Consider the following 15806-nt stretch of genomic DNA (forward strand, 5'->3'; position numbering starts at 1 on the left):
GGGAGGAAGATACTTTCCTTTCACTTGGCAACCCAATACATTGAATATACACCATATAAATGAGTAGCTCCTAAGTTAAAAGTGGTTTGTACTTGGATGGTCCCCACTGTTTTAAGATCAGACCTTATACACGAACAGTAAATTAATGGACACAGTCTCTCATCAAGGCTCCCACTTTTTCTGAGTTTCAGACCAGAGATGGATGTTGGAGACCATTCCCTGGGACTTTATTTGCAGGGAGGTTGACTTACTAGGAAGGCTGTTAAACCAGCATCAATTGTAATTTCTCAAATCTTAACTGAGGCCTCCAGTTCAACTCTGCCATTTGGTTGGGTTCCGTAAAGGCATCTGTCACTTCTCTATTTTCTCTTCTTGAATAAAGCTTTGCTAAAAAGGAGAATTAAGAGCTCCCATGAATTCAAAAGCTTCTTGAATAATGCCTTACTGTATGTTGCTCTTATAATAACTTGCTTTAACTGAATCTGATTTTCCAAACTGTTCAATAGCACCTTGTCATATGGCTCATTGCAAAAGACTCTCTAGTATTAACACATTTCCAGGGAACTTTTCCCCTTCCTTTTGGTGCATGGTGAGGGAGTGGATGTATGAGTCCAAGTGACTCTCCACATTATCAAGTCCTCTTTTCGATGTTGTCAATTATATTCATTACAGAGATGAAGCTCTGGCAGGACTGAGGTCATGTGTACATACTAATTGCTAAGCCCATACACTTTCCTTTAATCTCCTTCACATCTCTGCTTCTGAAACCTGTCACTACTGCAACACAGTACACTCTCTTCAAATTCGAAATCTTTTTGTCTGTTCCCTGAAATTGGACCGAGAATGTAGTGTATGGTTAACAGGTTAGCAGCCTCTACTGAGAATTCCAGTGCTTGCCTGATAACTGCTTCAACAGTAGATGTCCTGCATCTGAGGGACTCTGTCTCAATAAGTGGAACTTGGTAAGGGCTTTTGGTCAGGCAAAATCACTATGGCCATGCATAGATTTCCCCTTCCAAAAAGAATGTTATATTTTAGAGTTCATTGTGGTAAATTTCTAAAGAAAATTCTAAAACAAACAAACAAACAAAGAAAAAAACACCTCATCTGTAACTCAAGATGGTTTGGGCTTATGTAATAATATGATACATTGCTTTTTGCTTAAAATATCCAATCTTAAATAATGCGTCCCTCTTCAAAAACTGAGAAGTTGACCTCAGAGTAGAACTCTATCTTGTAGTCCCTATGGGGCTGTTGTGGATCTATTCCTTTAAGATTTTTAGAAAGGTTATTGTTCAATTGAAAATAAAGGTTCTGTGAGGTACATCCTGAAAATCCATAGAAGGCTTTTCGAAAGGGTCTCTAAAAGGGTCTTTTTGAAAGGATGACCTTAAATCTTCAGATGTCTTAAAATAGAGTTTTGCAGTCCCACATTTTGCTTCATATTTACCTTAAATTCCCTTCACATTCCTTCAAATTTACCCTAATATTACCCTAATTATTTACCCTTTATATTTACTTGTTTCCTGACAACACCCTGGATTTGATCTTTTCCCTGAGGCTCTTTCTTACTTTTGAGAGTCATCTTCTGGGAGAGACTAAGGATGAACCTTATTTTCAAACAAGGGCCATTTTTATTTGCTCTTCATTCTGCTTGAAAAATGAAGTAATTTCTTTTTTAGTTCAGATCTCTTTATCTTCATTTTATGACATACAGTTAAAAGAAATTAGTTGTCACTATTAACAGTTAGCCTAGAAATATCCTGAGCCAGATTAATTTGTTCACTAGGTACATTTCCATTTTCCGCGGCTAATGGTTTCTCTAAACTTTCCACTGCTATATATCCACAGTCTTCTACCTTCTAGCCCCCAGTAACATTTAACTCGCTCTCCTTTGAGCCTTCATTGACAACCGCTTTGAGGCTCATTGGTCTTCATAACACCCTACTTCCAAGTAACAAAACCTGCTACTCTTGTTACATAGCAAATTCACCTAAAACTTACCAGTATAAAATAACAACCATTTTGTTTTGTTCATGATTTTGCCTGAGAGTAATTTGGGGAAGGGCTCAGCTGAACAGATCCTATCTGGAATCTCTCATGTAGTTGTTGTTAAATGTTAGACAAGACTACAGTCATCTGAAGGCTTGACTAGACTGGATGTCTGAGAAAGCTAACTCTCATGGCTGGCAGTTGATGCGAGCTATTAACTAGGAGCTCATCTCAACTGTCAACCGGAGCATATAGCAATGGCCCCTACCTATGGCTTAGCTTTCTCATATCTTGGCGACTTTGGGTAACTTCTTACATGGCAACCCAGGACCCCCAAATGTAAGTATCCTCATGAAAATGCTAAAAGCTGCATCATATTTTATAACCTGGTCTCAGACCACATAGTGTCAATTCTCTTGTACTCTATTAGTCGAAATAGTTATAAACCTACTCAAATTCAAAGTGAGGGAATGTAAACCCACCTCTCCATGCTCTCCATGTAAGGAATATCCAAGAAGTTTGCAGCCATTTTTTAAAACCCATCACAAGGGGCCTTGCATTATCATTGGCCTTATGATAATGTCAGACAGACAGATGATGCTCTATAAGTGTTTGTTGAAATAATGGATTTTGGTAGAGAAAGAAAGGAATTCTGTGGGTGATGCTAGAACTAGTGAGGCACCATGTGAGGTCTTTACCCCTGGTATCTTCAGAAAGAGAAGAGACACCACTATGTGGGTGATGGAAGCCCTCATTTGTCTAAAAACAAAAGGCTGACCATTGTGTACTTCTTTTGATCCTTTTTATTTTTTGATTATTCTAGGCCCAAGGGAGAATCATACATTACCAGAGCTTTTATTTGTATTTCTAATAACAGTCAGCTTTCATACTCCAAAAATATGTAGAGTTATGATAACTTTGTCACTTCCTCAAGTAATATATGTGAAGCAAGTGACCTAGAAGAATTACAGATACTCTCCAAATATTGTATTCCAGGGAGCAACTTTGGCCACAAAGATATCCAGCTGAATGACTTTCTTTGTTCCATGTTCATTTGGGTATATAGTAGAATGTTTTCATTTTTTTGTCCCACAGGATACAGAGAAATTCCTCATGTGGATTAGAGGCGATATAGGAATATCATATACCAAGAACAAATACCTAGATTATGAGCTAGGATGAGTTTCAGTAAATGTAATTTTTACACATCATACATTTATAAACAGGAAGAAGGCCTTAAAAACTTTTGTTATTGTCCCTTAGCATACCCACCTGACAAGTTATCATAATTATAAGTGGAAATATCTTCTGAAAAATGTCAAGCATCTTGTTTGAATCCTCTGAAACAAAACAATTTCTGTGATGCATGTATAATGATGCCAAGAAGTCCATCTGCCAGCCAGAATTTCATCTTTTAAATACCTTTTATAGCAGCATGAAAGAACACAATGAGTTTTGTTTAGAGTGTCAGTTTTCCATCTCTGGGCTAAAAGGATTAGGTCTAAGTTGCACATCCTTATATAAGAGCGCATGAAAATGTTTGTTGCTTTTGTCCTTAAAAGTACTTCATGGTGTTTTATAAACATCCAACAAGTATTAATTGGACTAAAGAAACCCATCAGAAGGTTATAAGGAGTAGATTTGCCAGGCATTCAAATTTATGTGATTATTTATTTTACACACAAAAGTCAGGGGACTTTTCAAGTATAATTGTTTTTGGACATGGCAGGGATTGAGGAGAGGCTATATAGTATGATGATGAAAAGCATAGATTCTGGAGTCATTCAGATCTGTTTTAGCCTCTCTGGTTACTAAGTGTGACTAGGAAATTTACTTAACCTCTCTGTGGCTCATTTTCTACACTCGTAACCTAGGGATAAATGTATTCACTTTCTAGGGTTGGTTTAAGGGTTAAACGTAATAACATAATTTACTTGCTGAGTAGTTGAACAGTTAATAGGTCAGATAAGAATGAGCATACACTTTCAATAGGTTATGTGTGTGTATGCGTATGTGTGTGTGTGTAAGAGGAGGAGGGAGGGGAAAGAGGGAGAGAGAGATTGAGGGAGAGGGAGAGAAAATATTTTGGGAAGGGGTGTAGAGAGTATTGTTCAAAACATAGGATGAATGTGATGGTTATTTGTTGATATTAATTTATTTGACGAAGGGATTTCGAATTTTGAATATGTTGGATTAAGGACAGATGGTCAGGAAGCATTTAGAGTTTTATGTTACTTTGAGACAGTCACTTGTCTCCTATACATAGAACAAAGCAGAAAGCCAGAAACATTTCTCACCTCCTGCTCCCCATTCTGTTTCCATTTCAATCATACTTTTGTAACCCTCCTAGCACTGGTATGCAGCCAGTGTCAGAGCTGTGTCCTTTGAACAAGCTCAGCTGTCTACTAGGTGGAACAGTTGGAAAGCCACCAGGCCTTAACGATGTCACTGCAAATAACGAAGGCATTTTCATGCTATTATGGGAGGAAAACCCAGTGTAATATACAAATAAAAGCAGACTTTCCTAAAGAAACAAGTGCTGGGGAAGGCGTGAAAGAAAGATTTTGAGGTGGACAAAGCTTTTCTTTCCTTTCCCAATGAACTGATGAGGTCATTCCAGTTTTTAATCTTTATGTTAGGCCATTTGGAAGAAAGCATTCAGTAATATAATGCAGTTATCTTGCCAGTATTAATTTAAATAATAATTTCTATTACTTAAGGATTATTTCTATAATGGTTTTGTTCAAAAAAAATATTCAGGTTTAGCCATGTATGTAAAGAAATAGGGTATCAATGGCCAATTTCTAGGTTTTTCGATGCTTTTTCAAAAAAAAATAGAGTTTTATATTATCTTAACACAGGTCTGTTTGAAAGCAATTCTTACACCCTTCAAATAACCTTTTAAAATATTACTTATGAATCTATGCACCTCAATTAAATGTTTCCTGTTTTTCATTTCCCTAAGGCTAAAGTGACACACTTATTAGCATTTGATAGAGTTAACTAATAACTACTTATGGGTACCTTTGTGTAAGAAGGGAAAACAAATATATCTTGAAGCACTGTAACGGTTGAAAAGATTCCCACACTTCAGTTCTTTCTTCTTTTTTTTTCCCCTCTAAAAGAGCACAGAGGAATTAAAAACAAATTTTTTAAAAAATAAACTTTTTCTCTACTTCTAGTGCTGAGTAAAGACCTTTCTGTCTCTAAATGTTAACAACACCATATTTCTAATGGGGCCTTTTTAAATCCTGTGTAGTAGTAGTTGCAATGTGCCAAGTAACATTCTAGATACTGGGGATATACCAATAAATAAAACAGATCAAAATCCCTGCCATCATGAAGTTTACAGTTTGGTGGGGAAAGACAGAAAATGAACGATACTTATAAATATAGAATGTGGTAATAAATGATAAGGAGAAAATTAAGGCAGGAAGAGAATAGGGGGTGTCAGTGGGGTTAGGCAGGGGTTGTGATTTCAGATAGAGTGGTCAGAGAAGGGCTCTTGAGAAGATGACATTTAAGGAAGATGTGAAGGAAGTAGAGGAGGATGTTGTGTTTTAAGAAATAGCAGACCAGGTAGAGTCAGTTAAGAGGAGAGTAGTGAGAAATGAGTGGTAAGAGGGGGCCAGTCTGGTGGTATCCTATAAGAACTTTGGCTTTTATGCCATTACATTAAATGACATTACAAATATGAAATAAAAAGCCATTACAGGTATGTCTACATCTTCTGTTTGCCTCTCAAGATATATTCTCCACTGTTCTCCATCCTATTCTCTGGGCTGGGGAAGCTAAGCTATATTTTCCTATATTTACTCATGACCAATCACATATCTTCCTTTTGGCTACCTTCCTCCTCTTTCAATATCCAAGTGTTCACTCTGTCAGCAAAGCAAAGACCCAGCTACTTGTGCTTCTCTGGATCAATAGTTCTCAAAAGTGGACCTAAGCCTGCCAGAGTCGGTGCCAGGAATTTACTAAAATTCAGATTCCTTGGCCTCACTCAAGACATTCAGTCAGTATCTCTGAGACTGAGGTCCAAGAATCTGCATGTTTAACAAGTTTCCTAGGTCAGTTCTTTCTTAAAGTGAGGCTTGAAAATTAACATCTTAGATTATAGAAACAGCACACTTATGATGGGCATGCAAGTAGTTTCTTGTATTCAATTTTTTCTTGGCTCCTAAAATGAGAACACAGAAATATTTGGTTTGGTTCTATTATATTTTGACTGACTATAATCTGCTAAAATTTATTTATATTTTTATTAAATGTTTATAAATATTTTATTTTGTGAAATATTTCATCATTAAATATACCATAAAAATCATTTTGCACAGTCTTCTTCAACTGGTGTCTTATGAGACCTGATGTCTTGTTTCCAAATTTATAAACTGTGGAAGAATTATCTACAACTTCTATACATTTTTGTATAACAGCACTGATTTTACTTTTCTTTAACTTCTAATATTTCCCATGATTAATCATTTTTCAACATTATACTTGAATTAGAAATAAAGGTACCCAAAAGTTACTTATAAATGCCATATATCATGCTGTTTTTGTGCTATTCAAGTTGGTAGCACTGAAATTTGAGAACTTTCTCAGTTATAAAGAAAAACAACTCTGTGATTTAGACTGTTACAGAATTTGTGATAAGAAACTCGTATTTCCCTGTAGCTTATGCAGCAATGCTTTCGTATTACACCCAATCTTCTGTGAAGAGACAGCAGATTGATGTTTTCCAGAGTATTTCTGTTACAATCTCCAGAGTTCAGTACTTTTAAACAAATATTGTCCTTTCAGTTTTCTGCAGATTTCATAGGTTAATTTCCCCATACCAGAATTTGCTATTTCAAGATACAGAGGTAAACAAGACTGTCAGAAATAAAGAACAAAGGAGGCACTACCATGTAGTAAGCAGAAAATAGTAAATATCTACTTGAATAGCTGAATTCAATCCCTCCAAAGAAAACTGGTTCATTTGGCCTCTTACTAATGATTTTAAATTAGTAAAATGTCATGGTGTTTTGACTGAGAAAGCTGCATAATGGATTTGGCTAAGACCGATGGTTAAACCTGCCTTTTAAGCTGGGAAGGATCAGATGGCGTCTTTACAGCCCACTCTGGCTCGACTGTGTTTACAACGAATACTCAAAAGCATGCATTTCCTCTCAAATATTAGGATTTGTAGCTGCTGGTTAAAAATACATCCACACGGCTGCCAAAACCTGAAGCAAATGGTCCATACTTTTTAAGAATATGAGAAGAAAGGCTTGTGAATCTTTTAATAATTACATTGCATGTAATAAAATGTCTTAAAATAAAAGATTCTTATAGAATTTCTGCTTCTCTATGTTTTTGGTTAAATTGTTCAAGTCAATGTGTTTAATATGAGTGGATTTTTCCAAAACATAAATAAATTTTCCACTTTTAGAAATAATTGTACATTTTCTTTATTAGTGAAAGAACATATAAAAGCTCTAAATATTAGATGTAGTAGATGATAAATGAGGATTAATCTGTAAAAAAAGGAGAAAAAATAATTTTACATTATATGCCTCAAGAGCCTTTGTTCACATTACTTCGTATTTTTATATAAGGATTATATGGGAATTTGGAAATACTAACTCTGAAAAAAACCCTGAAAGTTATTTATTTCAGGAATGCTATTAATGACAACAATGATGTTAATAATATAGCTAACCTTTGAGTACTTGTCATCTGCTGGGCACCATTTTAAGAAACTTTAAACCTTAGTCAATCCTCACAACAACCCTATGATGTAAATATTATTAACTTCATTTGACAGATAAGAGAACTGAGACACAAAATGTTTAACAAACCTGCCTGAGGTCATAGAGCTGGTACATGGAAGAGTCAGTGCTAAAGCCGAAGGAACACTTGTAAAATTATCTCAGCCAGTTCTATCCATGGAAAGTGTACACAGCTGTGGAGAGTGATTCGAAAGTGCCAGACGGTCTACTCAAATACATCACCTCCAACGGTTTACAGCACTACTTCAAATTTTCACCAATAGAGAAAGGGCTTTGTGTGAAGACAATGCCTCCAAAATGCTGTATTGTGGGCAGCCTGACCCTGCCTGACCATTTCCTGCTCGAACAAGTTAGTTCCTGACTGCCCCCTCCCCAAGACTCTCTGGCTGACGTGGCAGTCCGGACATCTGCTTAAATGGATAAGCCAGTTTTCTTATAGCTTGGCAACCAATATGGAATAGCTGTAGCTGTATGTGTATGTGGAAGTACAAGACTGCATAAAACTGTCTGCCCTGTTACAATCAGGGCTCAGCCTTTGGATGAGAATCCACTGGGCCGGTGCCGGCATCAATAAATACTGCTTCCTGCTTATAGGCTCGATGTCCTGTCTCTCTGTTCAAGAATCTTGCAACATATCTGGGGCTCATCTGGAATTTGAAATGGCAGTTTTCTACCTCCCTTGTCTTCAGGGTCTGGCCCCAGGACATGGGAGATGCGGACTCCGCTTGGCACGCCAATGGGTCCCTTGCCCATAAGGGGAGAAACGTCTCTTCTGGTGACCTCGGGTGGCCACCCCAGAAGCACAATGGCACCTGGAGAGGCACAGAAACCAGCCCAGGAGCACCGCCCGACTGAGAGGTAAAGACCCGGGTCCCAGGAATAGCCTGTCCATTAAAGGATATAAGGGGAGTCTGATCAAGGTCACCCGATTACTCTACATTTGTTGGAGGAAACTGTGACCTCTCAGGTGCATAGGGGGGAGGGGGGAGTGTGTTTGGTGTGTGTTTGTGTGTGACTGAGATGTGGCCTTTCTAAGAAGTGAGAGTTGAGCTCCTATCCATGGGTCCATGGCGAACCTCATATGGCTTAGAGTGGTATCACTGAATCTCTGTGAGGAGTCTACTCCAGTGATAATGAGTTGGGGGGTTATATCAATCCACCAATTGCTAAGAGGTGCTTGAAAGATCCCTGCAAGGGGAGCGGCCGGAGATGGGTCAAGCGAATCTGTGAGGGCGTGTGCAACATAGACCATGAGTAGAAGGATGAGTGGACGACAGAGTAAACAGACACCTTTAGATTACATGTTTAAAAATTTCAAAAAGGGTTATTCAGGAGATTATGGAGTCAAACTCACCCCACAGAAACTCCACACCTTTTGTGAGATCGACTGGGCCTCCTTTGGTGTCGGGTCGCCAGCAGAAGGGTCTCTCGATAGAGCAGTCATTGCAAAGTTCTCTCAAGTCATTACTGGTCAACCCGGCCACCCAGACCAATTTTCTTATATTGATTTTTGGGAGGTGATAATTCACACCCGATCCCCTTGGTTGAGAGTTTTCCTAGAGGAGACTGTAGGGTCCTCCTAGTCTGGACCTTGGCACCCTCCCAAGCTCGGTTGAAGGAAAAGAAGCCTGTGTTGCCAGCAGACCCAGATGTCCCACCGCCTTACGCACCCATTTATCTGCCCATTCTGAAGGCCTTTGAGCAGCCGACTTCTACTTCCGAGCCATCCACCCTGGCCCCTTCGACTTCTCTTGGGGCCTCATCCACACCAGCCTCTATTGATTCGCCACCACCTCCTGTCTTGACCCCCTACAGCTCTGCTGAAGCCCAGCCCAAGGCATCTCCAGTCAGGGGGGAAGCGCTTTGTTGCCCTTGCGGGAAACCTGAGGCCCCTCTATTATGATCAGGACCGTCAGATTCAAGGAGGCTGGCACACCTTCATCTATCAGCCCTTTACCACTACTGATCTCCTGAAATGGAAGAATAACAGCTCCTCCTTCACTGAGAAGCCTCGGGCCATGATTGACCTCCTCCAATCTATCATCTGGACTCACAAACCCACTTGGGCCAATTGCCAACAACTCCTCCTGACCCTCTTCAACACTGTAGAGTGCTGGCACGTCACCCAGGCCTCCTTGAAATGGCTAGAGGAAGGCACCTTGAACGTGCAAACCTACGCCCAGAATCAGTTTCCTTAAGAAGACCCTCAGTGGGACCCAAATGATGACAGGGGACTTCCGATGTGAGCATGATACCAGGAGACTCTCCTAAGTGGTCTGAAAGAAGGCGAGAAGAAGGCCATGAATATGAGTAAGACCTCAGAAGTCCTCCAGGGACCAGAAGAGAGTCCAAGCCACTTCTATGAGAGGCTGTGTGAGGCATTCCGTCTCTACACTCACTTTGATCCAGAAGCAACTGAGAACCAGAGGTTGGTCAGTGCAGCTTTTGTCGAGTAGGCCCAAGGAAACATTCAGTGCAAACTGCAAAAACTGTTTGCATGAACGTCAGCCAACTCCTTGAAGCTGTGACCAAGGTCTTTATTAATCACAACCAAGAGGCCCGCCGAGAGGCTGATTGAAAGATGAAGAGGAAAGTTGACCTACCTGCAGCTTCTCTGGTAGAGCGGTACAGGCCTCCTAGAAAAAGTGCCCCACAAGGTTGGGGACAAAACCAGTGGGAAGGTCAGCCAGGGAAACGAGACTGGAACAAGACCAATGTGTATATTGCTGCCAACGGGGACTCTGGAAAAACGAGTGTCCCCAATGACTGGGTAGACCATCAGCAGCTCCTGTCCCCGAAGACACGGCCAAGTCATACGAGGGTGCTATCAGCCTACTTGCCCATCACCGGGTTCTCCTAGGGATGACTTTGTTGGCCTTGCTGCCCTGGAAGAGTTCGGAGATGACTAGGCCAGACCGGGCTCCACTCTGCTAGGCCCCCAGGAGCCTACGGTCCAAATGATAGTCAGGGACCGACCTATTGACTTTATGGTTGACACTGAGGCTGAACTCTCAGTTGTGACTTGGCCTGTGGGCCCTCTTTCTCAAAGATGAGCTACCATTATGAGAGTCACTGAGTGATGAGTCTGTCACCCCTTTTTACAGCCCCTTCAGGGCAACCTAGAAAGACGAGAAGTTGTCCACGAATTCCTACATCTGCCTGACAACCCTGTGGCACTGATGGGATGAGACATTTTAGGAAAACTACAGGCTCAGATTACCTTTGACACACATGGTCAAGCAGCCCTAACTTTGGGGTGGCCAGAAGCCAGGATCGTGTCACTCACAGTTCCCCAAGGAGAAGAGTGGCACCTCTATAGTCTCATAAGAAGGTCCCAACAGGGATCTAAGCTCCCTGTCAAAGTGCCTGAAGTGTGGGCTGAAGCCAACTCTCCAGGACTGGCCCGACACATTCCTCCAGTGGTGGTGGGGTTAAAATCAGGAGCTGAGCTAGCCCACCAGAAACAGTATTTCATCCCCCATTAATCACAAGTGGGGATCCAAAAACATTTAGAGACACTTGTGAAGTATAGAATTCTCCTTTCCTGCCAATCATCCTGGAATACACCTCTCTTGCCCATTCAGAAGCCAGGGACTGATGACCAGCCGGTCCAAGACTTACGGGCAGTCAACCAGGTGACTGTCACCCTGCACCCTGTTGTCCTCAACCCATATACCCTCTTAGGCCTCATCCCCACTGAGGCAACCTATTTCACCTGTCTGGACCTCAAGGATGCCTTCTTCTGCATCCACCTGGTGTCTCAGAGTCAGTCAATCTTTGCCTTCCAATGGGAAAGTCCTGAAAGCAGGGACAAGGGCCAGTTGACATGGACACAGCTAACTCAGGGATTCAAGAACTCCTCAATCATCTTTGGGACCACCCTAGCCTTGGATTTCAAGGCTTTCCTGGCAGACCAACACAGCTGTATGTTACTCCAGTATGTAGATGACCTCCTCTTAGCAGGAAAGACTTATGAGGAATGCATGGAAGGAACGCACCTACTCCTCAAAGTCTCTAAAAGGAAAGCTCAAATCTGCCAAGAAAAAGTCAAATACCTCGGCTTCCACCTATTGCAGGATTAGGGTCAACTCAGTCCAGAAAGAAAATAAATGGTCTGCTCGATTCCCATCTCCACCACCCAGCAACAGGTCTGCGAATTCCTCGGAGCAGCTGGCTTCTGCAGAATCTGGATACCTAATTTCTCCACCCTGGCCAAATTCCTCTATGAAGCCATGATGTGGGGAGAATGAAAGCCCCTGCTCGGGGAGCATACACAACAGAAGGCCTTTGAAGAAATCAAATGAGTGCTCACTAACGCCCCCAGACTAAGACTCCCAGACTTAACCAAATCTTTTTTTCTGTATGTACACGAGTGCACAGGTGTAGCAGTGGGGGCCTTAACCCAACTGCTAGAATCTTGGCACTTTCACGTGGCTTATCTCTCCAAACAGTTTGACTCTGACACCCAGGGCTGGCCACCCTGTCTGTGAGCACTTGCACAACCACTTTCCTTGTGTCAGAAGTAGACAAGTTGACTCTGGGACAAGAGGCAACAGTCCGGGTCCCCATTCTATCCTGGCCTGATTAGAATATAAAGGACACCATTGGCTCATCAATGCCCAGAGGGCCAAATATCAAGGAATGCTGTGTGAGAACCCACATATCCGCCTCGAAGTAGTGTGGACCTTGAATCCGGCCACCTTACTGCCATTGGGACCTGGACAGCCAGATCATGACTGTATTGAAGTCATGACAAAGTGTTCTCTAGCCGACCAGACTTAACTGACCAACTGCTTAAAAGCCCTGATGTGGAGTACTACACCGACGGCAGTGGCTTCGTCGGAGGAAATAAGGATCTCTCTGGGTATGCTGTAGTAACACTGCATTCTACTATTGAGGCAATGCCTTTGCCTCAGGGAACCTCAGTGCAGAAGGCAGAGCTCATTGCCTTGACCCATGCCCTTCAGCTGGCAGCAGGAGTGTGTGCTAACATATACACTAACTCTAAGTATGCCTTCATCACCCTCCATATACATGGAGCCCTATATAAAGAAAAGGTCTAATCGATTCAGGGGGAAAAGACATAAAACATGAAAAGGAAATTCTAGAACTCTTAGATGCTGTATGGGCCCCCAAGAAGGTAGCAGTCATGCACTGCAGAGGACACCAAAAGGGGGACACCATAACAGCCCCGGGCAACTGCAGGGCAGACTCTGTTGCCAAACTGGCAGTGGCCAAAGAGATGGCCAGCCCTATGGCTCTAACTTCTCCCCTGTTTCTCAGTCCCTTAGCCGAATGGGACCCCAAGTACTCACCTCAAGAAGAAGCCTGGTTTATGACTGAAGAGGGGAACCTCCTCCCTGGTGGATGGTGGAAGTTCAAGGATGGGCAAATTGCAGTCCCTGGGACCCTGGCCCCAGCTTTTGTCAAGCGCTTTCACCAAAGGATTCACCTTGATCACACTGTCCTAGAAACCACTCTGGGCCAGTACTTCTGTGTCTTCCAGCTCTCCAGCATATCCCGAGTGGTGCCCCCTGGGGGTCCAAAGTGTCAGTGGCACCCCCTTCAAGGAATTCGAAGTAGACTTTCCTTAAATGCCTCGATCACGAGGCCTCAAGTATCTCTTGGTCTTTGTGTGCTCGTATTCCAGTTGGATAGAGGCTCACCTAACCCGGACTGAGAATGCTTGAGAGGTAGCCAGACTGCTCTCCAAGAAATTGTTCCATGCTTTGGCCTACCATTACCATTGACTCAGATAACGGACCAGCCTTTGTAGCAGAAATAGTGCAGCTACTAGCCAAAATTTTAAATATTAAATGGAAATTGCATACTGCCTATTGTCCATAGAATGCGGGACAGGTAGAACGCGTGAACAGGACCCTCAAGACTCAGTTGAGAAAACTATGTCAGGAGACACATCTACATTGGGACAAAGTCCTCCCCATGGAACTATTAAGAATCAGGTCGGCCCCAACCAAGAAGACTGGATTCTCCCCCTATGAGATCCTGTATGGGCGGCCACCACCACTCATCAAAAGAATACGAGGAGATCTCAAGGAAATAGGTGAATTGACTCTGAGACAATAACTTCAGGCCCTCGAGACCACCTTCCAGACTCTCAACCAATGGATTAGGGAAAGGCTCCTTGTCAGTTTAACCATTGAAGTTCATCCTGTTCGTTAAGCTGGAAGACTCTGGATAAAAGAGTGGAACATTCAGCCCCTAAAACCCCTGCAGACAGGCCCCTTTACTGTCATTTTGTCTACCCCTACTGCAGTGGAACATTCAGCCCCTAAAACCCCTGCAGACAGGCCCCTTTACTGTCATTTTGTCTACCCCTACTGAAGTAACGCTCTGGATACATCACAGCAGATTCAAACTGGCAGCTGCAGAGTGGGAGTGCGTTCCAGACTCCTCCGAGCCCCTCAAGGCAACCTTCTGGAAGAACGCGCCAGCAGACCGAGGGTAAGACATCAGCCCCACTTTGGCCACACCGGAAGGTGGCCAATCTACGCATGGCATAAGCCTGAGGACAACATCACGTCAGGATGGCACCCCTAAAGACTCTTTTCCTTATCTTTCTACTCCACCATGTGTGTGGCACCAGTCTCCCCTCTTCTTCTTCCTCTTGTACCTATTACATGCAAAGGTATAGGATAGGGTCCAACATTGCCACCAGCTTCACTTCCATAACCAGCTTTCCCGAAGGGTGTGCCCTAAATGCCACACTCTGCATTCATTGGGGATTACAATATTGGATGGGGTAAATGAAGGATAAATCTGAGAGCGGCCAATCCTGCCAAGGGCCTGCAAAATTATAGAAAACTTGGGCGTGTTTGTGATGACCTCAAGCAGGGGAAAGGTCCACAACCACACAGAGGGTACAGCAGTCGGAGAAATTGTCCAATGGCTACGTAATCCAACCACCCCTAAGCCTACACCGTCTTCTAGGCCCCAAAGCCCACAAATGTATGATCAGCTAAAGGCCTCCTTGGGCCAAAACTTAGACCTCTGAACCCTGAGAAAAAAACTTCTTTGTTGACCTAGCTGAGAGGATAGCCCATGAACTTGGTGTCACTAAATGCTGGGTTTGTGGAGGAGCACTCACAAGTGAAGATTGGCCTTGGAAAGGAACTAGCCTAGACGCCTTTTACCTCCTCCAGTGGAACTACACGATGGCTTGACACGAAGAGGGTCAACCCCAGAGCTGAGTCCTCTCCTCAGAATTAGTAGGGGAAGAATGTCTTGGCCAGATGGGTCCAGGATACACTCAATGGGTTGGAGAAACTCCATGTAAAAGAATGCTATTTTTAAATCACACAGACCTAGACTGGTGGCCCAAAGCTCCTTCCTGGTATTAGGCCAATAATACTACAACTAACTCCTCCTTGTACCACTCTCTCAACCAAAACTCAACTGTCACAAACTGTACTATAGAGAGTGGCACAGTCCCTAACCCCTTCCATGCCATCTCGGCTATCGGCACATTCTTGGAAAACCTCAATTCCACTAGCCTTGGAATTTAGAAAGTGCTCGATAGACTCTTCTAGATTTGTGGAAAATGGGTTATACTCAACTCCTGATGAACTGGAAGGGAAGTTGCACTGTTGGGAGCATTCAGCCTGGCTTCTTCCTTCTTTCTGACCAAGGAGGAAATGAGCTAGGTGTTCTCCTATATCAAAACTTAAAGACCAGGACTAAGAGATCACTTGAAATAGGGGGTCAACAAACATGGGGGGAAGATAAGTGGCCACCCCACTGTATTATCCAATACTATGGGCCCCGCAACTTGGGCTTAAGATGAGAGCTGCGGTTACCAAACCTCTATATACATTCTTAACTGGATCATTAGATTATAAGCAACTGCCTTAGAGCTTTTAGCCAGGCAAAAATCCCAGATGTGGTCGGCTATCTACCAAAACTGCCTAGCCTTAGATTATTAGCAGAAGAAGGATTGTGCGGAAAGTTTAACTAGACTGATTGTTGCCTCAAAATAGATGACAATGGCAAAGCTATGACTGCCATACCTACTAATATTAG

General features: G+C 42.6%; 1 protein-coding gene across 1 annotated transcript; it reads left to right on the forward strand.

The window, feature by feature from the left end:
- Positions 1-8462: 8462 nt before the first annotated feature.
- On the forward strand, positions 8463-14235 carry LOC120596816 (uncharacterized). Its single transcript, XM_039855268.1, has 3 exons — positions 8463-8624; positions 13050-13383; positions 14044-14235. Exons 1-3 carry the CDS (start codon positions 8479-8481, stop codon positions 14233-14235), a joined length of 672 nt encoding a protein of 223 aa, XP_039711202.1. The 5' UTR covers positions 8463-8478.
- Positions 14236-15806: the final 1571 nt, after the last annotated feature.

The sequence above is a fragment of the Pteropus medius genome, unplaced genomic scaffold (assembly GCF_902729225.1).
Source record: "Pteropus medius unplaced genomic scaffold, Ma_sr-lr_union100, whole genome shotgun sequence".
Classification (NCBI taxonomy): Eukaryota; Metazoa; Chordata; class Mammalia; order Chiroptera; family Pteropodidae; genus Pteropus; species Pteropus medius.

Bases quoted from the DNA above. Each gene is read 5' to 3' on its own strand.
- LOC120596816 (XM_039855268.1), top strand. From the start codon at position 8,479: ATGCGGACTCCGCTTGGCACGCCAATGGGTCCCTTGCCCATAAGGGGA. The intron at 8,625-13,049 runs GTAAAGACCCGG...CCTGTTTCTCAG, and splicing joins GAGCACCGCCCGACTGAGAG to TCCCTTAGCCGAATGGGACC. The intron at 13,384-14,043 runs GTATCTCTTGGT...CCCCTACTGCAG, and splicing joins CCTCGATCACGAGGCCTCAA to TGGAACATTCAGCCCCTAAA.